Genomic DNA, 27,613 nt, shown 5'->3' with positions numbered 1-27,613 from the left:
AACTAGGGACTTGTGCCACGGGCAGAGCGGCCACAGCAACCTCCGCCCCGCCCGGGGCAGGAGCAGGGGAGGGGCCGTGTGCGGGAGCGGCACAAGAGCTTCTCCCTGCACCCGGGGCGCGGCAGTGCCGGGACACCCCGATCCCCAGCGGGCCGTGGGGGCTGCCAGCGGGGCCCCCCCGCACCGGCAGCGCCGCCACGCGTCCCCGGCCGCGCAGGGCCCGACGGGAGCTGTAGTCCTGAGGCAGCAGCGCTGCGAAGCCCTTTCGGCGGCGAGGACTACAGCTCCCATCGTGCCTCGGGGCGGCCCCCCCACAGCCTCCCCCCCCCCCCGTCTCCCCTGCCTGGCACCGCAGCTGCGAGCGCGGAGCGGGGCCGGGGCCGGGGCGAAGGGGCTGCGCGATGTGGCTGAAGCCCGAGGAGGTGCTGCTGAAAAATGCCCTCAAGCTGTGGGTGCAGGAGCGCTCCAACCAGTACTTCGTGCTGCAGAGGCGGCGGGGCTACGGCGAGGAGGGCGGAGGCGGGCTGGCAGGTACTGCCAGGGGCAGGGGCAGGGCTGGGGCGGGAGGAGGGCGGTCTGCCGGCCCCGGGACCCCCGGCCAGCGGGGCAGGGAGGGCGCCCGTCCGAGTTCGAGAGCCCTGGAGCTTCATGGGTTTCTCCCGGGGCTTTTCTGTCCCTCCTTTCGGCCCCAGGTGCAGCAGAGCCCGGCGGGGACGAGCACCGGGCGGGGACGGGGCTCCGAGCAGCCTCTGCCCCAGCGCAGCCCGGCGCCGCTCCACGGGCAGCTCGGTGGAAGGGGACACGGCTGGAGAAGGACGGATCGGGCTTGCTTTGGCAAAATGCTCATTTCCAAAGCCCTTTTCCTCTGTGCATTTGGGGCTGCTTGAGATGAGCTCCTGCTCAGGCATTTCTGGTCTCCTATTTTAAAAGCACGTATGTGATTCGATGGAGGGGTGGGTCAGGAAAGTGACAGGGCATTGACCACTGTATAATAAACTATTCCATGAGAACTTCGCGGTATGGAGCCGAGTTTCTAATTCTTGTCTGCTTGTATCATTCGGCACTGCAGGGGCCCCAGCTACCGCTGAGACCTCGATGGTGGTGGTGGTGGTGGCTATTCTGACTAGAACCGACTCCTTCATAGTCTGGTGGTGTCTGTCATTGACCCCGTCAAGGAGAAAAGAGCTGCAGGGAATCAGCCCAAAATTGTTCCGTGGTGGGATGTGGTTCTCGAGTGTTTTGCATGTCTCAGGGCTCTCTCTAATTGTGTCATCCTAAAGCGAGCTATGTTAAACATGAGCCATGTTGTCCTGTGGAAACATTTATCAATTCTGCTGGATGAAACCACAAAGTCCAAACTTCTGGCTGATGACATGCAGATGTAGAAATGGCCCTCACAACTGGAGGTGGGACATTCTTCACTGGCATCTGAACCACTGGCAGGGTGCATGGAAAGTGTGAAAAGAAAGCATCCCAAACCCTCAGGTTGTCTTCTTGGCATATTATAGATAGATAGCTAATGTCAGGCTTTGGCTTAGAACCAAGGATGATATACTGCAGGCTTGGAAGTCTTGTGAGGATCAGGCTTGATGGCCTCTTCTCTGCCTTAATATATTTGGAAGCCAAGGAAATGGATTTGGTATGAAGGTTGTCTTTTTGTGTGATAAAATTCATTTAAGGACTGTGATTGAAATGAAACAATGAAAACTAGAAATAGTTGTTCATCTGAAAACCTCTTCATAGGCTCACAGCTGGCAGACAGCTGGCCTTCCTGATGCCCTTCGGGTTTTGATGAAGGTGAGGCTTCTATCACTGCTCTCCTATCCTTGATGGCTCTTCAGTGTGGGAAAACAATTGGATGGGGTAGTTGCTGTACTAAGCTTTTTTTTGTAGTTGACATTGCATGTTTTATTTCTCTGGCTTTTCTTATAGGCTCTCGATAGATTTCATCTGAGCAAGTTAAGTTTTTCACTGGACAGAAACAAAAAGAGTGAGGTGTTCTTAAGATTAATAGGACAGTTGGATAAAAATGCAGTTACATTTGTGTTTGCAGGTTTTGAAATATTCAAACTTGCTAGATATAAGCCAGCATGATTTGCTATGCCTAAGTTTGTGTTGCTGTGTGTCACTCAAGAAAATTAGAGCTTCCTTTAGAAAAAAGAAAAGCACAGCTGTTGTCTAAGGAAGTCATCACAGATGTACCAGTAAAATCTTGCTGTCCTGAAGAGCATTTTGCAGCTGGTGAGACAAGGCTGGAGGTGACTGGCAGCACTGAGGGACTGGGGGGTTATGAGTGAAGGAGGCAGGCAGCAGCACAAGACCCGGTCGGTCGTGAGGGAAGAGAGGGGCAATGCCTCAAGACAGGAATGGGGAGAAGGATGGGCAGTGCTGCAAGGTTTGAATAGCAGTAACAGGGACTGATTGAGGAGGCAGCAGCAAAAGATTCGCAAAAATGCAGGGGTACACTTGGTTAGACAGGCTTTAAGGAAGGGAGATTTGAGTTTTGAGGAAGCAGCCAGTACCTGGAGAAAGATACAGACCAAGGAGCAAAAAGATAAATGACAGCAGAGACACTTACCTGAAGGAAGGCAGGGAATTCTGGTGCAGCCCTAGGTGTAGAATGAAGGCTGCAGTTGGATTTGTTTGGTTGACCCCTTTGGACTGACAGTTACAGCAGGGCTAGTTTGTAATCTGTAGGTGATACAGGGAGCTGTTGTGGCCTGTGTGCACACCCAGCACAGTGCTGAGTTGGCTCCTGTGGGTGACACTGAATAGTAACACCTTGTACTGGTTGTGCTCAGCCTTGGCTCTCTTCCTGCAGATGTGCACCTGCTTAACTTTACATTTCAATCTCTTTCCGTTTTAGACCTCCCCTAAGGATACAGGTGCTGTAACCTGTCTGACTGGTTCTCCATTGGATAATTATAATGTGATGGACTGTCCCAAAGTGTGGCTGTGTGTCTGGCTGTGCAACTGTGTGACCGTGTCCTCTGGTTGTTCTGCCTTCTGCAGAGCCACTCTGGGAGAGGTGCTCAGGTTTTCCAGAGTGTGTGGATAAGAATATAGTCATGAATGCATGTGCTGTAACCAAAGTCTAGTGAGATTAAGCATGCTGGTCACAAAGCTCTTGCTTTGGTTCTAGTTTAGGCAGGACCTTGATTAGGAGATGGGTATTTCAGGAGTAGTGATGTGAATGAGCATTTGGTGTCATAAAATTGCAGTCTTTCACTGAAATGTGAGCAAACAAATTGTTTTCTGCTTCCACAGTTTTGTTTTGCCTCTTTCTGCTTGAGAAAGATAAGTAAAATGCAACAGTGAGAGTAGAAAAACTTAAAAGTGATATATATCATTGGAACTAGTCTTCCCTGCTTGTTGTATGTGCTGTGCTTAGAAAGGTAGGGAAAACCCTTGACTTTTACTGTAATTAATTACTGGCATCAAAGGCACTGTTAAGTGTTAGAGGAGAGACCCGGCCTGTGCTAACTTTGCTTCAGAAGAACAGTGCTCTTTTAAAAAAAAGAAGCATGTTTACTTCTGATTCTTCATCAGTAAAAGAAAACTGATATTAGTGTTTGCATTACACTACTCCCACAAAGGATAGGAAGGAATCAAATTGCTGTAAATAAAGCAGACCCTTAGCAATAAAAAAGCTGTAACTGATGCTATTTCAGGAGAAAAAAATCTTTGAGATTGTGGGTTGAAAAGGACCCAAAACTCTGCCAATATTAGTACTCTCTGGATGTACTTGGTGAAATAAATATTGAAGAACAAAGTGGTGTTGCTTCCAAATGGCAAAATGCTGGGCAGTTATTGACGGGTAACATACTGACTTTATTGCCCTAACTTGGTACCATTGAGAGCAAAATTCATTGCTGATATGTTTTTGGGGCATGTCCCTGAGCTAATGTTGGTATTTTGCTGACCAAGGCTTTTATAAACTCTTGTGAAGAACACATCCATATTTCAAACCTATTCTGAATTCCCTCTTTTTTTTTCTAGGGTATTTTACCCCGTTTACTGAAGTATCTAAGATATTTCCTGGTAGTTTTACTCAGGCAGCTATGAAACTGAAAATGTTTTCTAAAAGCAGAGCACTTTCTCCATAAATATGCATCACCTTCTGTAGGTACAGCTGAATTCATTCCCTGAGCAAGGCAGGAGGATGATTTAGGTGGAATCCCCAGGAGAGACTGTGGGGTCTCACGTTGAGCAGAGATGAAAGTAGGTGACCCTCTGTAGATTGTCCCTAAAATTGGTTCCCTTTGGGAAATAACAATCTAACAGAGTGCTTTCTGAGAATCACCCAAGAACTTGAGGGTACAGAAACCCTGACTGATAATAAAGTATTCCAAACATTGGCAGCTCATGGAGCACTTTCAGGACTAGGATAGGAAGGTGAGTGATCCTCTGCTTATTCCTCACAGCTGTGCCAGTGGCCATAGTCATGGAATTAGTTTGTACTAATGGAATTGTACTGTACTAAGGGTGTGTTGATCGGCTTAAGCACAAACCTGTAGTCCAAGATGCCATTCCTGGACACAGCAGCACTGACTGGTGGGGCTGCTGAAGTGACCTGGTACAGTTTAGTGTGTCTAAAATCTAATGTCCTTCCAAGCAGGTGGAAGCTGTGATGGCATTTTGAGGAGTGCTGCTTTCTAGTGTGCTGTGGTAACCCTTGGCTCAAGCCGAGTTGCATTAGCCTTATAAATGCTCAATAATGTCCTTGCACTGTATATTATAACAGAAAATGTTATTAGGAGAATTGTGAATGAAATCATGCTGAAGCAAAGCCAACTTTGAGATCAGCTCAGTGTCATGACTCATTCAGTAAGCCAAAGCTCTTTAAACAGACATAAGTGTTGTTACTTATTCAATGTCTTTCTCCAGTCAGGAACTACAAAATAATTTTACTTTCCAACAGCAACTTTCAATCTATGAATTGCAGAAAGACCAGAGAGTGTTTTTGTTTGATGTAAAGTACTGGTCTGTTTTGGTTTGTTGTTGTTTTTGTTTCTTTGTTTGGGTTTGTGTGTGTATTTTTTATATTTATTTACTTCCATGTTTTTGAAGAGAAGCAAAAGCATTCTGGAACTTGAATAGTCACAGTAAGATAGTCCCACAGGCTCTATGCTGAAGGTATATCCTTAGGAAATGCATGCTCTGAGGATGAGTGTCTAGATGTCTCAATTTTGCCATATTTTGCTTTCTTGTATTCTTTTACAGTTGCTATTTTTCAGAATTCGAGAGGGGGTTAATGGAAAGAAAGTGGAACACGAAGTACAAGAAGCCAACCTAAAATTTCTGAAATAACTTTTCAGGGATGCATTTGAAATTGTCTAAATCTAGTGCTTCTATAGTATATTTTAAGCCAGAATCAAAAGATCATTTTCCATTAAACAGGGAAGAGTATTTAAAGATTTAGAGGTGCTGTAAGGGATATATTAACTTTGCATGCCAGCTCTCTCCCCAAATAGGACTTTTTGGGAATACCTTGCATCCGTGATCTCAGCAGGTTTGTGGAACAGACTTTACAGCATCTCTGGGTAGTTGTGTCTTGCTTTTTTGGGTAATGTCATCTCTTGTTTTGCTGTTCTTTGGTAGGAGAATAAGAACCTTGTGTGCTTGCTTCAGTAGCTTTGCTTCAGTTGAACTTTCTGATTCTGTGGCCATGCCAGAAGGATGCAAACATAGGAAATACAGGAAAGAAGCATAAGATCCTGTTGCTTGTATTTTTGTTCGTGTTGTAACAAGAAAAGGTTTTATTGTGCATCAGGAACTAAAAGCTTGTGGTTTTTCTTCAGTATGGATTTTTTTTTTTAGAATTCCCTGATTCTTAGATTTTAAAGGAACTGTTAAGATATCTGGGCTAATATTTTTATTACTGTGCAGCGCGAGAGAATGATTTGCTGGCCAATATAAAATGCACACTAATTTTCCCAGGAAACATTTTACTCCCAGTTCTGGAGAGATGAAGTTATCTCCTTAATGAAATTAGTATATTTTGTTCTGTATTCTGTTTAATGGAAGCTAATTCAATACTTAGTGGCAGGGAGGTGACATAGCCAATTATGGTCTTCCAAGGGCTCTTTCCTGTGACTGGAAAACAGAACAACAGTCAATGACTAATTAAGAGATTGTTCAATTACTGCTTGTGCTCACTGAAGGCTGGGAGCTGCTGCCCGGTTACGTTTCCAGTTGTCCCCTGGTTTCCCACACTGCATGGCTGTCGCTTCCATGGGGGTCATATCAAAAAACTTCACCCTCATTGTGTGCCTGTAATGGCTTTTACTGGATCTAAACATGATCACCTCCCAAAGAAGTTCCTCTGGGAGTATTTTGTGCTCAATTGTGCTTTGTGTTTTCTCAGAGTTCAATAGTCCTCACTTGGGCAGCATTCCTGTTCCTTAAGAAATGAGACAGAGGGGAGTGTACGTTCCCAAACTTCAGTTTCACTGTGCTGTGTACATTTCCTTGAACCCAGCAGGTCTTCTCGTGGGAACATTAGATGCAGTGTTGGACTCTACATCAAAAGTGGCCCCGTTTCGCATCCTGCACCAGACTCCAGACTCTCAGGTCTACTGGTCCATCGCGTGCGGTACGTCCTGGGCTTATACGGGGAAAAAAGAGGGTGCAAAGTATGGGGTCCATTTTTTGGATTAATCCTCTTTTATCATTATTCATTCTCATCACCTCTGATTGGTTTAAAATCATTTGTGAACCTGAGATTGACAGCAGTGGTTCCAGTTGTTCGGAATAGGTCTCTGGGCTCTTCCTATTACACCTTCTGATCTCCTGCCTTCTCCAGGGGTTCATCAGGTACCAAGACCTTTGGGTGCTCACAGAGTGACAGAGGCATAATCTTTTCTTCTGTAAGGTGCAGGTATAACTTGACACAGTTCAGGATGGACTCCTAAGGGTCAACTTATCCCGAAGTGTGCTGTAGGTAGGAATAACAGTAGCTGCTTATCCTAATACTTTTATCTGTTTTGTCCTTGCATGTTAAAACAAGCCAGGTTCCCAGTCATGGTCAGAGCTGAATTATTCCTCATATCTGTTGCTCTCATTGTATAAAAGATTCTCTCTCTTTCTCGTGTTGCATTATTAATCAGTAGGAATGGAAAAGTAAATTAACCTTAAGGGTAGAGTATGTGTTTGGGGTTTTGTTTGTTTGTTTGTTTTGTTGTTGTTTTGTTTGTTTGTTTGTTTGTTTTTTGGTTTTTTTGGTTTTGTTTTGTTTTTTAGGTTTTTTTTAGTTTTTTATTTTCACTTTAAGTTTTGTAGCTTCTCCTGAAAATGGTCTTAATTGCGTTATACAGGCTACTTAACTACTGGATGTCCAAAGAGGCCTCCATCCCCAAAGCTGAGAGGAGCCTGTTATTCTTTGCATGCATCATTGTTTTTTCTTCTGAGGCATGGTCTTGTCTTCATGTTGAAATCAATTAATATTGTCATCTGGTTTAATGCTAAAGAGTCATTGTTGCAGAATTAATCTATTTCTTAGTTTTTTTGAAAACTCTGAATGCATCTGTAGTACAGGGAAAGAGAACCATGTATTTTAGTTAATTTTCCTTGCTTTGATGTATTTTAATTAATAGTGTTCTTTAAGGAAGCAAGACTCCATCTAGACTTCACTGGGCTCTCAGCCTTCCTTTTAGTTGCCTGTGGCAAAAGATGAGCTTTTCAGGAAATTTGCCATTTTGCAAACACACCTGCATGAGTAATTGCCCTAGGAACTGTTACACTGTTTTTACACTGGATTTTGCAGTTCTCTCTTTATTAGGAATCTGCAGTGCGTCACCTTAAATGAAAACTTGTGCCTCTTGCTGTCTTCTCTATGCAGTTAGCTGTTTTGAAAATACAGATTTGTTCTTGTAGCTTTAATTTAATGTAATTCGTTGCATGTCACTTGAAAAGGGCAGCCTTATAAAGTGGATGGAATTTGAACAGTCTGTGAATTGGCAGTAAATACATTTCAGGACCACTTCTGACATCATCAGAACTGGTGGTGACAGGCTATCAAAAAGGTTCTTTGATACATCTGTTGGAAGTATACCCTGGGGAATCCTACTGCCATCAGGTCAGTCCTTGGGAAAATACAAAGGATAGTCTTCATTTTAGGACTAAATTTATATAAATTCTGTGCTGCACAAACATACTTTACACCAAAAGGCTACATGTGTAATTGTACTTTTTATTAGAAAACAGATTGTTTGTTCCATGAAGAAATTGATGGGATGACACTTTGTTCTTGCTTTGTATATGAAGGGTCTGAAACAGTGCTCCTAAACCATTTAAACATTAATTTTTAAACAGTTTCATCTTTACTGTTTCCCTTCTGTGCTTCTGATTTACACTGTGACTCAAATAATTGGTCTACATGTGTAGTCTGAGAAAAAGAATTACTTTTGCTCTTTAATTGCTGGGTTAATTACTCTTGATATAATTTTTTAAGTGTTGTTGCAAATCTACCCAGTGTAATACAGTCTGACTATTTAACTGTATTTAGAGCAATTTCTGTTCATTCCCAACACCACTTTAATTAATTCTGTGGAGTTTTTAATTAGCCCTTACAAAGTAAGCTAAGAAAAAAGCAATTGTTAAAGGTGTGTTCTTGCTTGGGGGTATTGGAAGTATGTAATTACACTGACTGATTTGATTTGTGAGCATTCTTCTGGAGGATGGAGCTGCCAATTAATTTACATTCTAGAATGCCTTTGTTCAAACCTATATGAATTCTATCTCTCTCTTTCCCTCTCCCTGTCCCCCAGCATGTGTTGAGGAGTCACCTGTCTTTAAAGCACTAACTCAGTAGTGAATTTGCTGGAACTCTACTGTTTCACTCATGTCATCTCAATCTTTGCTGCCTCCTGGTGATGTTTACTTTATGTCCTCATGTGTTAGAAGGGGTTTTGCACAGCAGGTCCCAGTCTTGGAGTTCTGCTCTGGAAGCTGTTATGGGCCAGTGATCAAAGAGCTGAGGATATCAAAGGCCTAGATTTCATTTTCTTCTGAGCCTCATGTGTTTGGTCTCACATTTCCCACATTCTAGACTATTAGACTGGGAGTGTTGTGGCGATGCTGAGTCTGTGCTGGGGAGGAAGGAACTGTCAGTCCAAGTCAGGCTTTAGCACCGAGCCCACACAATGCTGACAAAGCTGTGATGCTTCTGGATCTAAAGGCCAGAAATAGAGCTGCATAAAGGGCTTGAAAGATAAAAACACAGCATTGCACATGTTTAATGTACACTGGGTACCTTTGCAGTGTACACAAGAGGTAACAAGAAATTTGAGACTTATGATTTGGACTTGTGTAACTAAAGTATTCTGCAAATCAGGAATTTGCTAAGTATTCTCTTGATTAATACTTTTAATGAAAGTCTCTTCTGATTTTAAGCAATACTAACTTTCTCTTTTAATCAGGATCCAGCAGAGAAGAAATAACAGAACACTGGGAGTGGTTAGAACACAATGTTATGAAGACCTTATCTGTATTTGATTCAAATGAAGATATTACGAGCTTTGTCCAGGGAAAGATAAGAGTAAGTAACAGGCACATGACTAAGCTAAGTATTTTTTTCCTCTAACAATACATGCATAATATGTCCTCTGTAGAATATCCAAGTACAGTATTGTAATGCTGCCTAATTCTGGTTGAATAGTATGTGACTGTTAACTTTAACACACTCCACTGTTCGTGTTTCTCTGCCCTACAAGGTTGTTTGACATAAACTTCTCTTGGTAAATGATCAATGCCTTTAGATAGTGGTCTAAAACTGTTGATAAATTATTCCATCATAATTTTAACAGTGCCTGGGAAGTGTATGGTCTCTTTTTGTGAAAGTGCAACAGTTTACTCTATATATGCTAAATATTTAACCCAGAAACTCTTGAGATAAGGTGAGGAAAATATGTTTCTTTCAGAAGAGGAGACCTGGGAATGTGTGTCTTGCCTTAGTTGTGGGGGGAGCTTGGTGGATGAGTTTGAAATAGCACATTTGATTTGTGACCTATGTTTTGATCCTCAGACTACTCTTCCTGTTCTGAAACTTACTCTCCTCTTCAGAGAACGCTGTGCTGTGTGTAGGCAGGTGCATATATGACACTCACTCACATGGATGCATATATAAACTAACAGGATTTTTTTGTTTTAGGGTTTGATTGCTGAAGAGGGGAAAAGTTCTTTTGTAAAAGAGGATGATCCTGAGAAGTTTCGTGAAGGTCTTATGAAGTTTGAGAAGTGTTTTGGATTGCCAGAGCAGGAGAAGTTGATAACCTATTACTCGTGCAGTTACTGGAAGGGCAGAGTGCCCTGTCAAGGATGGCTTTATCTTAGTACCAACTTCCTTAGCTTTTACTCATTTTTGCTTGGAGCCGAAGGTAAATTAGTCTGGATGCTAAGCCTAGTCCCTTCGTGCTTTACTGCTGTCTTTCAGATTAAGAAGAATTTTTCCCAAGGGAGCTATTTTGCCATGTGAGCAGATGTCAACACAGGAGAGAAAAAACTGCCAGCATAACATAATTTATGGAAATGAATACATTTGTGTAACTTACTACACAATATCCATTAGTTTGCTTCCTCCATACAAACTTCAGAAAGAAGACAGACAGTTGCAGTTGACTGTAGCTAAAAGCTGTCCATCATCTTTAGTTCATGTGCATTATCATTTAACTATGTTGCTTTATTATAATTCATTAGTGCTGCTGACTATGGCTTTGCTTTTTTTAATACAAGGGTAGTAGCTACTGAGAAGTGACTCACATCTCCTTATATTTGTATTTTCAGTAAAACTTATTATCTCCTGGGATGAAATATCAAGACTTGAGAAGACTTCCAATGTGATTCTGACAGAGAGCATTCATGTATGCTCCCGTGGGGAAGATCATTATTTTTCCATGTTTTTGCACATTAGCGAAACATTCCTTCTTATGGAGCAGCTGGCAAACTATGCTGTTAGGAGACTTTTTGACAAAGAAACATTTGAGAATGATCTAGTCCTTCATGACCCTCTGCAAATCACCAAGAGGTAATGTATTACATAGAGTTTATCTGCTCAGGGCCCAGTACTTGTTTAGGCGAAGGGGAAGAGAATCCTTGTCTCCAGGAGATCTGTAAATGTCAGCAAAGGTGATGTTCTCTTAACCAAATGTCTCATTAAAATGTAGGACCAAAGCCATGTGAGGCATTGTAATTTATTGTTACTTTGCAGGATCCAAAGTCTGTATGAAGACAGGAGGTGATCAAACCTTCAGAGCTGTTCTTCCAACTATAATGTTTATAGTAGTTTGAATTTTGAAAAGGAGTTCTTGCAGCATTTAGGATTAGAAAATTCAAAATGGAGCTGTGCTGTCTCCAGAGAGACCTGATGAGGAAGGATAAGGTGGAGAAGAAATCATTTAATAAATGCGTAAATGATAACTGCATGGCTTTTCTGCCCCTGGAGGTGGGTGATAAAACTGATGAGTTGCAGATGGATTCATGGCTTTCCTTATTTGCAACAGCATTTTGGGCTGTAGGAAACCCATGAATGTAAGTAACCTGGTGGTCAGGGTCCTTCCTTCTCAAGAAGGTGTGTAATTATTCCTTGTAGTAGTTTTATGGTTTCTTTTCAGTTCTGGCTTCTATTGAAGAACATACTGCCTTTCCTCAAAGAGCTGTTCAAATTCTCACTCAGATGTTCTGGTTTTGATCTGTGGACCACAGCTATTTACTGTAAAAAGTAACTAGGAAAAGGAAGTCTATTGTTAGGTGATTTTAAGTCACTTAAAGGGACTAAATTGGAAAATGGAAAGGGACACTGTTGGAAAATGTTACCTATCTGCAAATTAGAAATTATGATAAAGCATTTTTCTAAGAAATGTTTCTACTTAGAGCTGCATGCACCCATGACTTAAGAAAAAAAAAGCTATTTTGTTTTATAGTACACAAGTAATAAAGCCTGGTTTAGGTTATATTTCCTGGGTAATTGATCCCTACGTTTGGTAGCAGTGCTGGAGAGGGATGTTGCTCTACAACCAAAACATTGTTTCTGGCTGCAGTTATCTGTAGAGAATTAGAGTATGGCAGATGTTTACAACATGTGCTGCATTTCTACCTAATTAACCCTCTGTCAAGCCAAAACTTGTTTTAAAGAGATTACTCTGATGTGTGGAGAGACAGAGCAGATTATCCTGTTAGTATCTTTTTCTGCACTACCTATAGGCCCTGATTCAGCACAGTGCTTTACTGTGGAAGGACATGATTGAATTTATTCCTGTTCAGTGATGTATTTAAGTATTTTGTTAAGTGGCTGTACAGGTAGGTGTGGTCCAACCCTTTGTTGCCTCTTTCAGCAAAACATTGAACCCTCCAGACTGACCCCATGGATTATGGGAAAGCATGATGTTTTACTATCTTTTCCCAAGATATTTTTGACTTTTGTATTTGTAAAGGCATTTAAAACTCATTCAATTTTTCTTGTCTCTTTCCTGCCTTTTTGTTTTGTTTTGTTTTAATCCAGAGGCCTAGAGAGCCGTGCCCACAGTGAGCAGTTTACTGCATTCTTCAGGCTACCTAAAGAAGAGACCTTGAAGGAAGTTCATGAGTGCTTCTTATGGGTTCCTTTCATTCATTACAATACTCATGGAAAAATGTGCATTTCAGAAAACTACATCTGCTTTGCTAGCCAGGATGGCAGCCTGTGCAGTGTGATCATTCCACTAAGAGAGGTAATGTGAACTGCAAGTCTGCCAGTTACACCAGCAGTTTTGCTGGGTACAGAATCCAAACTTTTTAATACTTAAAAAAAAAAAATTGCTTAGTTCTTGAAGTTGAGTTAATGAGAGATAAATTAATTCTTGAGATAAAAAATAAAGAATTGTAGAGGATAGAAGATCTTGAAGATTAATAATCACTCTGCTGTGTTTCTTGGCTCAATAGTGCAATTCTTTTTGCAGCAGTTGAGCAGTGCTGTCTCTTCAAAAGTCAATAGGAAAATCCAGTTGTCAAGTGAGCAAGTAGCAATGCCATTACAGCTGATAGTCTCACCAGACTGAATAAGGACCATATAGTAAAGGACACAGCATTGGCATTGCTGTAGAGTACTATAGCAGACTGCAGAATGACTTGGAAGAAAAAAAACCAAACAACTCTCCATCACTGTCTTGACTTCATGTGGTCTGGGGCACTGGCCCATTTCAGTCTTCCACTGTTAAAAGCTTTTCATCAACATCCAGATTACAATAGCCTACAAATTAACCAGGTTCTGTAATTGCTCTGTAATTGCTTTACATGCTCTGTGTACACACTGCCTGACATGACACCTGAAATAGAGGGTGAGCTGTACTAATTTCAGCAACACTTCATGTTTCCCACCTAGATAAAGCAATTTTTTTGATTATCTGTAAATAGTCCTGCAAACAATAAAGACTTTCATAAGCTGTGAAAAACAAGAAGAGGCTGCTTTAAAGGAGCTGACTCTAAATTTATTCTTGTGGACTGTCAGTCCCTCACTGTTTGTTCTACAGTACTGCAGAGTTACCTCATTTCAGTGGTTTTCCATTCTTTAACAATGTGAATGCATCAGCGATGCCAGTCAGCCTAGATCTTCATGATTGTCATACTTGTACTTGCATGATTAAAGTGTATTAACTGCTCTAATCTTTGACTGTTCCATCATGGCAATTAAAGTCAGCTCCTGCTGTCATGTGTTATGACAGCTGTCTTTGACAGGGTATTCCCAGTGGAAATTCAGTCTTGTAACACTTGTTTCATTTGATTACTTGCAAAAGTCATGTTTTGTCTGCTTTTGGAGGGTAAAAAAAAGGCAACAGCTTCAGCAGGTATAAGGAGACAAGATTTTCAAACTGAGAACTCGCAACTGGGAAAACCTTTTTGAAGATTTCTGGTACTCTGTCAAAAATCTATTGCATAATTCTTAGTACCTTGTGCTAAAATAGCTCCAGGCCACTAACCTTTCAACTTGTAACTTGTGTTACTAATCTGTTTGTGTGGTGCTTCATACCTACTGTTTCATTTACATGTGTATTTTTAATAAGTTTGCTCTTTTAGAAGTAAACTGGTGAAATATCTTGCCTAATTTATGTGTCCTTGGTTCCGTAGGTCACAGGGGTGGATAAGGCAGATCCAGCCAGCAGAGGAGTCAGCATTAGTACCAAAGGAAAAACAGCTTTTCGTTTCACGGAGCTTAGAGATTTCGAACAGCTTGTGGCAAAGCTCAGAATGAAATGCAATGCACCTTCAAGTCCACAGCACATCATAACTACAGAGGTAACTGCTCTGCTAATTCTAATTTCTTAAAACCTGTTTCTAGGAATCAGGTGGTGTGGTCTTTAAGAGTTTATGTATCATTGTCAGTGCTTTGCTGTGTAATGCAATATTCTTATAGTTAAGCCTGACTCTAGACACAAGATAGTACAGTGTCCATTGTACCTCTAGATTTCAAGTTGTCCAAATTTTTTTAATTTTCTCTTTTGAAAAAACATGTTCCCATCTCTTGCCTTCAGACCATTTACATTAAAACAAAATTCCACTAGTGTGATGTAAAATTACGTGTAGCTCTGTCAGTTTTTGTCGGCCTCTTATTTGACTGAGGAAGTTGAAGAATGATTGTAAGGTTGTTTCTAGATATAAAGAAGTCTGTATGGTTTCAGGCATGAAAAATAAGAAACCAATGACAACACATCCCTAAGAAGTATTATTTATTATATTTGCAGTATGTTACTACCACTGTTAAATTTTTTTCAAGGTTGCAGCTGGTTCTGCCTCTGATCATAGGAAGGATTTTGATGCAGGACCATCAAAGATGGGTCAGAGAGATAACAGCAAAACAGTCGGTACAGAAGCCTTAATGACTGTCTACCATCCTCAGGATGCTGAGAATCTTGACTCTAAAATGGTAAGGGATAAAATGGCCAACAGTTTGGGGAATCTAATTGCAAAGGACTGAGATTTATCAAAACGTATTCCAGCAAGGCTGCTGATTTCCTCTGGGGCTTTGCCAGTCTTCTTTCATCTTCATTTTCTGTATTTGGAGTCCACAGGGTGCTTCTTCATGGCTCCATTCAATTTTCTGCTCATCTTGTGTAGTAATGATGTGCCTTATCTTCATGGAGCTAATTTCTCCTGCTCTTCCACCCCTCAGGGAAGAGTTGGCTGTTTGTTTTATGATAGTGAGCATGCTTCATTTCTATCTGAATTGTCAAGATACAAAGTCACTACAAACTCTTTGGGAGCAAGGAGGATGTTATAAGAAATTGACTGAATTTCTTCCTTGCTTGATTCTTTTGCACTGCTGTCTAACAAAGTTATGCTCTGGAGAATGTTTATTTAATTGTTTTTGCTGTAGGACATCCAATTTTTGCTTCTCCATAGTGTATGCAAGAAGACAGATTTTATTTGAAAATAAGTCTTTCAGCAGGACTGGGTAAACTAAGATATGAATTTTTTTATATTAGAAATATCAGAAAATAAATGTCCTGTCCTTTGGGCAGGACAAAAGAGAATCTAGATTTTAAAATCCGGTTTTTATGGTATTCTGAGCAAAATTGGACAAAATCTACTTTTCCTTTTGGCAACTTTAATTGTTTTAACAATGTTAAATCTTAGTGCTGCATGCACAGAAATGTTCACCTTCTCTCAGCCCTGGAGCCTCACATGAGCTGGAGCACCTTATCAACAGTTGCTTTACTTCAAAGAAATGTTTGTTTGACCTTACTGTGCTGTGGCACTTGTTGGTTTGTGTCAGGTGAGATACTGGATTAGATTTACCTTTTGTCCGATCTGGTGTAGACTTCCTTGTAATAATATACTTTATAAAGAATAGTAGGTCATGTAGGAGATTGCATTTTGTGCCAAACTTGTGCTATGCATAGGCTGGATTTTGCTCTGATTTGCTTCAGCATTCATTTCACACATCAATACAGATGCTAACACTGTAATTTCCAGTTTATATAAATATAACTGGGAGCAAAATTTACTTTTTTTCTCTGAAACCTGAGGAGAATCTACGAGTATATTTAATGCTTGTTGTCTTCTGCTTTTCACAGTTGAAAGAAAAAATGAAGGAGCAGTCATGGAACATCCTCTTTGCCGAACGGGGACATGGTGTCAGTATGTTTCGAACAAAGAAGACTCGAGATCTGGTTGTAAGAGGGATCCCAGAGGCCTTAAGAGGAGAGCTCTGGCTGCTCTTCTCAGGTATTGCATAACAAGTCTAATTGACTCTTTTTGGAACTGTACTGTATGGATGTTCTAGTTATTGACAATAGTCTAGTTATTGACTTCTAGTCTAACAAAAAGTGCTCTTACCTCTGGCATTTTGTCCAAATCTTTCTGAAGAAAGACATTTCAAAATCATGAACAAGAATTTGCTTATTTTACAACAAACTCCATTGAAACATAATAATAGTAATACGTGCTGTTCCAGGGGACAGTTTCAGCAAAGCCTCTTTACTTGCTAAAAAGAAAAGCATGTTTGTGGGACTGTGTTGTTTTGGTTTAAGCTTTCAGAGATGATAGTGTTACCAGACACACAGAAAATGTTTTCCTGGCAGAGAATTTGGCCCCAGTTACAAGCAGCTGTTTGCTTACATGCTTTTGCTTGGTTTAAAGAGTGAGCTATACAGGAATTGTGGATTGTCTTACACATATGAGATCTCTTCTCCAAGCTCTGAGTGTGCTTTTGTCACCTCCTTCTGTAGAACACACCTGTGTCAGAGCACATAACTTGAGGAAATAGAGGCCCAGGGAATTAAGACCCTGCTCTGCAGCATTTCTATTCCTGTTCATTGAAACACTCAGAAAAGCAGCAGCCACTGGCTTGATCAGGGTCACACAGGAAGCCTGTGTCAGATTCAGAAAACAAGCTGAAGATTTGGAGGAGCCACCCAGGACCTTATCTGCTAGCTGTGCTCACTGTGTTCCTGGGCAGAGCTTTCTCCTCTTCTAGAGGATCTGTTTATTGTAACAAATGCATTTTATCCTCCTCATTCAGCCTACTGTATGGTTGTTCCTTTTGAGCATGTGTGAACATGGATCTATCTTTGCCAGGGTTCTTTGAGGATTACACAGGCATTTATACTCCTCTTACCAGCCCAATATCTCTGTCTTAGGAGGTGCTGACATAATTGGATAAATATTAGTCTTTTGCCTGGTTTTCCCAATCTGTTCTCAGCTCTACAAATGAAAAAGTATTGTGTTCCTCAGAAAAGCTGGGCAAAATTGTAGGTGAAAGGAAGCCCCCCTCCCCAAACAAACAAAAAAGTAAGTCAAAATCAACTTTATAATGGGAAGTGACTTAGATTTCCTCCAAACCTTATTTTATTTAGCTTTTCTGTTTTCATTTCAGAGTAATTCCATTAATTTCAGTAGGATTACTCTAATACATTACTACAGTAATATCTGGAGATTCATGAGGTACCTCAATAGCCACCAAAAGTTTTTATATAAATTGGAGACAATCACACAGTAACTTTACTATTGTCCTCTAATATCATGCAACACTGTTTTGGCAGGTGCTGTAAATGATATGGCATCCAACCCTGGTTATTACACCGAGTTGGTGGAAAAGTCCTTAGGAACGTGCACTTTGGCTACTGATGAGATTGAACGGGATTTGCGTCGCTCCTTACCCGAGCATCCTGCTTTTCAAAGTGACACGGGAATTTCTGCACTCAGGAGAGTTCTTACAGCTTATGCATACAGGAATCCTCAAATTGGATATTGTCAGGTACAGCAGTTGTGAGAGTCTTAGTGTTGGTTGTCTAAGTATTAGCTCATGATGGCAGTATAGTAGAACTGCATAAAATCAGTCATAGAAATGTGTGATGGTTTCTTGCTCAATGATTCACATACTTTGCTTATTTCATCTTACTGTGTAACATGAGTTTTTGCTTGTACTTGAATTTGTTGATAAATGGTGTCATGGCCACTTCATGTATGTGTTTGTGTTCTAACTAGCCATTTAGCATTTGAAAATATTTTTACGTAGTTCAAGTACTATGTTCTGTTTTTAATAATATAGAAGTAAAAGTCTTATACTGGATATGGCTGTAGGTTGTCCCAGCACTCTAAAAACGTGCTGCAAAGTGCTTTCAGAAATATAAATTCTGACTAATGATAACAGTTGTGTTTTAGCCATCTTTCCTTGTAAATGTTTCCTTTCCTGTTTAAATGTTACAGGCAATGAATATTCTGACATCAGTGCTTCTACTGTATGCTAAAGAGGAGGAAGCCTTCTGGCTTTTGGTTGCTGTGTGTGAAAGGATGCTCCCCGATTACTTCAATCGTCGAATCATTGGTAACATCCATCTGTCTTTTTATCTATCTAGAATTGAATGTAAATGGTCATTCATTAATGACAAATGTAAGGAATGAGATAAAGACTGACCAGTGGAGAGAAACTGTTGAATTTGGTTCAGTATTGTGGAATAGAAAATGGAGGTTACAGAGAACATCCCATGGCTCCTCCTTAAATAAGAGTGGATGTGATTTTCAGATATTGTCATTACTCTAGGCACAACTACTCAGGAAGTAGTCAATTAGACTATTATACTGTTCTTTTGGAATTATAACTGCAATTCATACTATTTATTTTAAACTCAGCCAGCTTAAATAAAGGAAAAAGAGTTACTCCAGGTCCAGACTTAGCCTTTGATCTCCTATGCAGTTCTTACAGGTGTATATGCTGGAAGCACGTTGGATATGAAGTTTCTCTCTCATTGCAGAGAGGGTGTGCTGGCTGTCAGGAGAGTCATTGGAAGCAGCCATGCACTCACCTTTAAGCATGCAGCAAGGCTCTGGACCATGCATGGAGTACACAGCTTCCAGCTGTGGGAAGGGAGCCAATGATTCCGTGCTGCTGGGCCTGCGTGTGCTTTTATAACAGAACTGCGTTAGGACAGGGCCTTTATTTTTGGCTGGTGCTCTGAGAAAAGTGTGCTTCTCTGTATTAAGATTTGGGTGGTGGTTTTGTTATCCTTTCCCTGCAGGTGCCTTGGTAGATCAGGCAGTGTTTGAGGAGCTCATCAGGGTTCACCTGCCTCAGTTGACAGACCACATGACGGACATGACTTTTTTCTCCTCGGTCTCTCTCTCCTGGTTCCTTACCCTTTTTATCAGTGTGTTGCCTATTGAAAGTGCAGTCAATGTGGTGGACTGTTTCTTCTATGATGGAATAAAGGCAATCTTGCAGCTGGGCCTCGCAGTGCTGGAATACAACATGGAGAAGTTGCTCACTTGTAAGGATGATGCAGAAGCAGTCACCGTTCTCAACAGGTATCAGTGTAACTGTTATTCTTTTGAGCTGGTAGCAGCTGCTGTAAATGTGAGGCTTTTAAATGTTACATGTTTGTCTGGGATTTACAGAATCGTTGAGAAAGATGTAATTTTTGTTATAAAAGACCATGCAGCCTGGTGTTTATTGTAAATTCTAGCCTCCCTGATGGATCTGTTTAGGCTGGTGATGCAGGTCTGCTAAGCAGGCGCAGATCAGACATGTCTTTGGCTTATGCATCTGGGGGAATTAAGATTGCCTCATTCACAGTTCAGGACAAGCTTTTTTCTCTCTCCCAGTCATATAGTATAACCCTGCTAGATGGATTAGAGAACTAGGGAAATGCCAAGTGGAAGGGACTTCGGCAAGAGTCTGGTTTAACTTCCCACTCCAGAAACGGTTGCTGCTCGCATTAGATCACATCAGCCAATACATCACTAATGTATTGACTAAAACCTCCCAAGGCTGGAACCTTCTCTGGGTGGGCAGTTCCCACATTCGTGTACCTTTGTTACTATTACAGCACATTTTTGCTACTGATTCTCATATTCTTTGCTATTTCCCATTCTCTGTACAGTTTTTCTTCAGTAGATGCCAATGCTGTTGTTATCTGGTGATAAACTGGTTCCTGCTGATTTCTCATGTGTTTGCTTTGTGCAGATTTTTTGACAGTGTCACTAACAAAGACAGTCCTTTGCCTCCAGCTGTGCAGCAAGGCTCCAACCTCAGCGATACAAAGAGTGACCACCCCAAAGTGGACATCACTGATTTGATTCGAGAGTCAAATGAAGTATGTGTTCTTGTGGGTATGTTTTTGCATCCCATGCAGTGTTTGTTTCATGGGCAACTTTAAAAATACTGCAGCTGCATTGTACAAACTAGGGTAGAAAATCTGCCTAGATTGGTAGAAATGGGGCTCTGTATTTTGTTCAACCTCACTGAAAACCTTATAGGTTATGGAACAGGTTTGGTTTTGTGTTGTTTTGTGGTTTTAACTGCTTGGAATGGGCTTTCTAGTCTGTACTTTTTAGTCTCCTCCTGAATCTAGGACTTCCCTATATTCATCAGAGGTCATGTATTACCATCCCTCATTGACATTATTAGTATATACATTAGTATATTATTGGTATATACAAATACCTTTGTATTTACTAATTTGAGACTGCACATTGCAGTCAGTGGTAACATTTGACATAACAATGTGTACAGGAAACTGTGTACTTGGGTAGTTTATTGTATGGGTTAGATGACCATTTAGAAATATATTGGGTGAAGAAGAGCAGTTATGCTCTTTTAGCACTTTCTTTCAATTTGCAAGTTTGGTTTCTGCAATGTTAAGCTTTGGAGCTCTTAATTGGGGAGGAAATACATCTAACTTCTCCTGGTTTTCCCTAGATTTTCGTGAGGCATTTTTTCCCTTGGTGTGATTTCTGTCAGTGTTACTGTGTTTGTAGATAGGTTTCTGCTCAGCCCAGAGCTTCTGCTCAGAAGTGAAAGGAAGCCAAGATAAAAGATTTGTTCACATTTTTTTTCTCCTATTAACTGGTTTCTTTTATCTGTATAATAATTTTTCTATTCTGATTCTCATTGATATGTTTCTAGTAAAAGATCCACAGTTCATTTCTTTTGAAAAAATGTCCTGACTTTGACTCACAAAAGATTAACTAACTAATTTGTGTAATTTAGAAATTGTCTTTTTTGATTTTTTACTGAGAAGAAGGCATTGCTTTTAATGGGGTGAACAATGTCAAGAATCAGAAATTCAATTTCACTTGAACTGTCTTTTTAGCATTAGTCTAATCATATAAAAGTCTGTTCTGCTATCAGTATTGTTTCACAAGAATGTTATACTGGAAAATCATGTATGGGAAACGCTTTAAGATTCTTGAAAGAAAAGTTGAAAACTATTCTGGGTCTTTCTTGTCATGGTGAGTTCTCAAAGTGAGGATGAATACTTGCAGATTGGAGACCAGAGATGGTAACTAATGAAGTACTGTGTAGTGCATTCAGAAGTGGAAGCTGAAGCTTTCACAGACCTGGCATCATGACTGACAGACAAAGCAAAAGAAACTGCTTTTCTTCTTCCCCTGCCTTTGCAGGCAGGGAACTGCACCAAAGCAGTAATTTGGTATGGCTTTTGAACGGTTTTGGGCAGAACTTTGAACCTGAATCTCCCAGTTCCAAGTTGGCAGCCCTGTTCTTAGGCCCATATCCCCATTTCTCTCTCATAACCCCTTTTTCAGATGCAAATTTTTATCTTCAGTTGAAACTAGGTTTCTTCAGTGCTGGTAAGTGCCACAACCCCATGTTTGAGAACTGCTGATACAAAGTGAGAGACAATTTCCTTCTTCCCATTTTGACCAGACAGTTAATTTCAACACAGTTCTGGTCTGGTGAAGGGTGTTATTTTCATATCACTATGTAAATAAAATAAATTTCAAAATGGGAAGATTGCTGCAATGGAGAGTTGTCATTCTGCAGATAGGTCTAGTTACAAGTTATGAAGAAGTGAAATTCTTTGTGATACTGCTACTTTGTATGGTGTTCACAAGATAAATGAGATTATGTGAAAGTCTTGAGAAAGAATGTTGGCCGGGTTTGATTTATTGGTTTCTGTTTAGATTTTAATTGTTTAATAATTTGTTGCATGATTTCTCTGAGAATTTGTTTTTAGTTTTTGCCTACTATCCCACTTTTTCTTAAAGGTAAATGTATTTATTCTACTCTAGTGCTCAGACTTCAGAAATTCCAGAGGCAGCCAGGAATAGTTCAGAAATTACTTAGCTTATTTCTAAATTTCGCTGGAGTGAACTTCAAGCCCTGACAACATGCACGTCTTAGACTTTGCTGCCCTGCAAATATTAGTCACCATGTGATAGCAGAGTTGGGTATAGAGCCAACACACAGTAAAATCCCTTCCTTTGTCTTCCCACACATTGAACTACTTCAGTTTCTTTTTTCTCCTGTTTCTCCATCACTGTTTGAAACACCTTTTAAACACTTTTAAAATTTACACTGGTTAGGGAGAAGCTTAGTGCTCTAATAAATTATTTGTTTCTCGGGGTTTCTGAGATCTTCCTTTGTGTCCATACCTGTGTTGTACTTAGATGCAAGAAAGGCAAAAACATCTGCCTAGATGTGTCTAGCAACAGCTGATTGCATGGAATGGTGCTTTTCTTCTTAGAGATACGGTGATATTCGCTATGAGGATGTGGAGAGCATGCGCTGCAGGAACAGGCTTTATGTGATCCAGACCTTGGAAGCTACGACCAAGCAGAATGTGGTGAGTGACTTGCAAGAGCTTAACCCTTCCCTTTTGAAAAGTTCTGAAAAGAGCTACATTTTCCAGGGCCAAATATATAAGTTTGTACGCTGAAGCCCCTCCTGTCTGCAGGGTGTCTGTTAACTGAGGTTTGGCCTGTGATGTTTTCAGTCTCTGAGCCACAGTGTGACCTTCTGGTCTCATTGCAAGTGACACCATCCCTGACCACTTCTAAAGGCTGGAGTATCTCTCACTTTGTGCGGGTTGGAACAGTCTGACCGATATTTGTATCTGCTGTTGTTAAATTGTAAATGCATTTCTCTTAGAGGCATAGAGCACTGTACAGTAAAACAATTATTCACCTGCATTTTTACTCTGAGAAAGCAGCACCGAAGAGGTCATTGTACTACATTCAACTTCTTGTCTGTGATGTGTGTGGATGTCTGGCATTGTGGCAGCTTTTCATCTGCCTGTATCATCTTTTTAGTTCAGGCTGCTGAATGAAGGTGGAGGTTGTGAGGTGCTTTCTTTGTTTGCCTGTTCTCTTCAGTGGCTTGTTTCCAAGAACTGATGATCATACGAGTCTGTTCAACCACCAGTGCTTCTTTCTGTAGTAAATGTGCCTTGTAGCAACTGATACTAAATGCTGGTGGTTATGATAAGATGGTAACTGTTGTATTTCATTTTACAAAACATACATATTGTGCAGATGGAAGCTGCTCTTGTAGCAGCCTTGTTTTAAAAACTGTGAACAATTTTTTTTTTTACTTGGCTTTAAAAAGGAGGATTCAGCTTCACTGTTGAGAGCTGAACATGCATTTGCCCATTTAAAGGAAGCTATATATCATTATAAAAAATTGAGGTTTTATCTCCTGGGTTTCATAGTGTAGGCTCCATGTATGCAAGTAATGTGACTAGTTTTCTAGCTTCAAGCTTTTTTTTTTTTTTTAGAAATTATTTCTTTTGGTCTATAATCTTCTGATTGCTTTTAAAAAGAAGTGCAGTTCTTACTTCTAATTGTAACATGCCCAAACCTGGAATGTGCACGGTGTCTTTTAATACAATGTTAAGTCTCCCATAATTTTATTCTATGGTCTTATTCCAAAGAGGGAAGAGTCTTTAATTTTTTCTTAATTTTGTTTCAGCTACGTGTTGTGTCTCAAGAAGTAAGATTCAGTCCTAGTGATCTTGAAGAGCTTTATGAATTGTTCAAGGTAATGTGCCATTTTCCTCACTTACCAAATAGCCATCTTAATGGTAGGCTGTGAAATGATTTTAGTAAATTGAGGTAAAAGATTCAACATATGTTTTACATGCCAGCTTTAAATCTAATTACATAAATTCTCACATCTCTCATCCAGAGAGACTTGTTGTTTCAGAAAACTAATATTTTGTCTTTCCTTTGCAGAAGGAGCACTTTCTTTCCTGTTACTGGAGCGTAAACAGTCCTGTCTTGCAACATCATGATGCCAGTCTGCCGTATCTTGAGCAGTATCGGATTGATTGCCAGCAGTTCAGGGTTCTCTGTCATCTCCTGAGCCCCTGGTCACACTGTGCAAACAGAGACTCACTTGCACTGTGGACGTTCAGACTAATGGATGAGAGCTCCGATTGCCTTATAAACTTCAAACAGTTTGCCTGTGTCCTTGGTACGAGAACAACACGTGTATGGGCACATTCGCAGGGGAGCTCTGTCTTGGGAGCAGTCCTGGGCTGTCTCATCTTCCACACACTGTTTTTATCATGTGACAGAATAATCCCAATCGAGATTAAATTTAAATACAGCTTTGCCATCCAGAATCTGAAAATTAGGAAATGGTGTGATCTCATCGCTCAGCTTGTTTGCTTGATGATAAATGTTTCCTCATCCTAAGTCATCTCATACACAGATCGTGCAAGATGACCAATGCCTCATATCTCTGGGGAACTGAAAGTTTTCTTGACACATTGTTCTGTTCTGATCATTCTTTTCAAAGTGGTATTGTTCAGGAAACAAAAATATGAGGGAAATGCTGAGAAGACATTAGTGCTATGTTTCTTTGGTGCTGTGCTTTTATTTTAGTAAGTCATAGACATTATTAGTGTCCTTTCCTCAGTGTAGGCAAACCCCAGGCTCAGCACAGGTGATACAGCTTTCCTTAGGTTTCATCTCTAATTATACTCCCTGTAAGGTAGGGCACACGTCCAGTTCCAACCTTCCTAGGTTGCATTTGTTTAGGTTAAGAGGGTGTTTTAAAGTTTGGTCCAGTTGAACACTGTCCTCTTTCCTCTAACAGATACCATGTATAATGGAAGCTTCACTGACAAACTCAAGCTTCTTTTTAAGTTGCACATCCCTCCAGGTAAGTGAGGGGCAGTGGCATTTGGGGAGAGCTATTTCTGGCCTTTGTTGTCTTTATCACTGCTTTGATAATGCTTGGGAGCCCCAAACCTACTTTATTCAATTATTTATTGCAGCTTTTACTGAAATAGAATCTCTAAGCCCTTCCAAAGGGGATGATCTTTCAAAAGATGAACTGATTCACTTCAGCCAACTCAATGGTAAGCTCCAGAGTGTGAGGCTTTGCCTGCAGAATATTAGAAGGAATCTGTTAATTATCTCATGAAAAATGGGGAGCTCCCTTCTGAAAAGTGCTAAATTCTGTTAACAGAATCCTCTGCAAAGTTCTTCTGTAGTAGTTACAGTTTAATAAAGAATTTGTGGGTAGCTTGTCTGATGGTTGAATTTAAAGGCTGTGAGTGTTCATATGGAAATAGGGAAGTGTATTTGGTCAGTATTTTTCAGCATAGTAAGCAGCCTTCACTTTCGCATCCCAGGCATAAAAGGATAATATTTTTCCTCCTCAAGAAATAAAATACCTAAATCCATAATTATTTTGAGACACATAAGCAAGTGTTTCCAACTCCTTTGCTTTCATTTTAAAGCAAGTGAGCTGAAAAAAATTTTGTGGGGTCTAAGTTTATGGAATTAATAAAATACTGTTTCAAATACTCTGTTTGGAAAGCTCTGTGATTTTACTTCTTTGGAAGACAGATGCTTTCTGGTTTTTGAAATCTACCCACAGTACCTTATCTGTAATATACAGGTACTGTTCTTATCACTGTTCAAGTTGTGCACCATGAACATTATTTGTTTAGTATAACTGATGGCAGTTTCTTTTGTGATCTCCTACCTCACAGTAGCTTCTGTTTTTATTGAAAGCATACAAATCTTACCATGTAGTTTCTTTTTGACCTAATCTGCGCTGAGAACACAGGGGCTGTTGAGGGTCTTGCTCCTTAAGGAAGGAATTTTTGATAAAGGAAATGAACCATTGGTCCTCTTTTCTCAAATAAATACCTCTTTCTTCTTTTTCTTCTCCTCAACTGTAGTTTCATCCATTGGGGATAGTCTTGGAAGTGGTTCTTTGAAGAGCAGCCCAGAAAAAGGTAAAGAATTCTGGTGACACATTTGGTAACTGTGTCTTTTGGGGGAGTAGAGCCAGGAAAGTGTGTGGTAAGAAAGCACATTAAGTAGCATTGTCCTTAGTGTACTGCTAACATTCTATAAACTTTTATGTCCTATGGGTGAGAGGGTAGTGGAAAGTCTGATCCTGTTTAGTCCTTGGCCTTACCACTCTGTTGAGAAGGAATGACACTAAGGGTACCAGTTCCTTTTGCTCATCATCCCTCATGGGAAGCTCTTGGTTCTTTTTTGTTCACTTTTTTTTTTTCCCCTTTTGTCAAATAGCGAAGGGGAAGGTTGATATTCAGGCATATCTGAAGCAATGGCAAGATGAACTTCTTAAAAAAGAAGAAAACATTAAGGATTTGCCAAGAATGAATCAGGTAAACTATCTGTCTGAGTCTTATTTAAGTCTGTTTTTGACTTGAAAGTTTATCCTTTAAGTCCTGTTACAATATTTCTAAAGGATTTGTAGGATCCCTTAAATTTCAGACCTTCACATTAGTCATTAGACTATGTGTTTGTAAAACTGCTGTAGCTTATGAAGAGAGGGACTTTGAGACCCAGGTAGGTTTATCAGGGCTGGTCCGTGCCCGTGCTGTCACTACAGCAGCCATACCAGGTGCCTGGCAGCAGCAGGCACTGGGCTGATTGCACAGTCTGTAGTCAGACAGGACGGTTGTGTTGTTGTTCTCTGAATAGTCTCCTCTGTATCTCTTTGTAGTCTCAGTTCATCCAGTTCTCAAAAACTCTGTACAATCTGTTCCATGGGGATCCTGAGGAGGAGCTGTTATATCGGGCTATCGCGGTGGTTACCAGCCTCCTGCTGAAAATGGAAGAAGTTGGGAGAAGGCTGCAGAGTCCTGCATCACCAGTCCCAAGTCCAGTTCACATTACAGAGGTGCCTGCTGAAATCCCCAGGGAAGGGCAGGAGGAAAGCAGCTCAGAGCAGACTGAAGGCAGTAGAGCACAGAGTTTGAGAGGGAACCATGAATGGTCTTTTGCCTTTGAACAGATTCTGGCATCCTTATTAAATGAGCCGGCCTTTGTGAGATTTTTTGAAAAACCTCATGACATAAAAGTTAAAATAGAGAGTGCTAAAAATTTACAACTTAAAGCAAGAACCAGAGTGTAATTTTCTTTACCTTTGACTCTGAATTAACCACAAAGCGCTTACAAATGAAGGTTGCAACTAAGGAAATCAAGTCTGGTGTTTACATAGAGAAAGACATTTGCAGAGTTAGCTTTAAATATCAGATTACTGGTATGTAATGTAAATAAAAATAGTTTGAAGCACAATCACTTTCTTGCATTATTCATAAGTTTCACTCCAAAAAAAAAAAAAGGACTGGATAATAAACTGTCTTTATCATGTTAGTAAAATATGCAATGTTGCTTGGAAATACTGGGTGTGACCTGTTGCAAACCTATCTGAATGACTGCTGTTACAGTGTGTTCATTTCTATTTCCAGGTTAATTTCTATTACTATGATAAGAGGAATGACTTCCTCCCGTTTTCACTTAAAAGGAGTATCAACAGCTTAGAGGTTGTCATCCACATTAGTTTAATTAGTTATTTCCAAACTTGCATGTCGACTGGGGTCAAAGCAGAGTGAAGGCTAAAAATAGAGGGTGT

At 40.5% G+C, this 27,613-nt stretch overlaps 1 protein-coding gene across 2 annotated transcripts; it reads left to right on the top strand.

Moving 5' to 3' along the window:
* Positions 1-150: 150 nt before the first annotated feature.
* TBC1D8B (TBC1 domain family member 8B) lies at positions 151-27,276 on the top strand. Of its 2 annotated transcripts, XM_064669788.1 has the most exons (21): positions 157-531; positions 6,485-6,595; positions 9,420-9,538; positions 10,151-10,376; positions 10,783-11,023; positions 12,497-12,704; positions 14,098-14,265; positions 14,744-14,893; positions 16,044-16,194; positions 17,511-17,725; positions 18,178-18,295; positions 18,987-19,272; positions 19,931-20,060; positions 22,455-22,553; positions 23,678-23,746; positions 23,941-24,181; positions 24,809-24,874; positions 24,990-25,073; positions 25,905-25,961; positions 26,263-26,360; positions 26,702-27,276. In XM_064669788.1, exons 1-21 carry the CDS (start codon positions 402-404, stop codon positions 27,110-27,112), a joined length of 3,378 nt encoding a protein of 1,125 aa, XP_064525858.1. In that variant the 5' UTR covers positions 157-401; the 3' UTR covers positions 27,113-27,276. The 2 variants fall into 2 exon arrangements, with proteins under 2 accessions (XP_064525859.1, XP_064525858.1); XM_064669789.1 differs by lacking the exons at positions 23,678-23,746; positions 23,941-24,181; positions 24,809-24,874; ... (2 more) ...; positions 26,263-26,360; positions 26,702-27,276 and having other exon boundaries at positions 151-531; positions 19,931-20,076.
* Positions 27,277-27,613: the final 337 nt, after the last annotated feature.

This window comes from Pseudopipra pipra, chromosome 13 (genome assembly GCF_036250125.1).
Source record: "Pseudopipra pipra isolate bDixPip1 chromosome 13, bDixPip1.hap1, whole genome shotgun sequence".
NCBI classification, from domain to species: domain Eukaryota; kingdom Metazoa; phylum Chordata; class Aves; order Passeriformes; family Pipridae; genus Pseudopipra; species Pseudopipra pipra.
This window is presented reverse-complemented; position numbering and strand designations above follow the sequence as displayed.

Bases quoted from the DNA above. Each gene is read 5' to 3' on its own strand.
- TBC1D8B (XM_064669788.1), top strand. From the start codon at position 402: ATGTGGCTGAAGCCCGAGGAGGTGCTGCTGAAAAATGCCCTCAAGCTG. The intron at 532-6,484 runs GTACTGCCAGGG...TGAACCCAGCAG, and splicing joins GGGCGGAGGCGGGCTGGCAG to GTCTTCTCGTGGGAACATTA. The intron at 24,182-24,808 runs GTACGAGAACAA...TTCCTCTAACAG, and splicing joins ACAGTTTGCCTGTGTCCTTG to ATACCATGTATAATGGAAGC.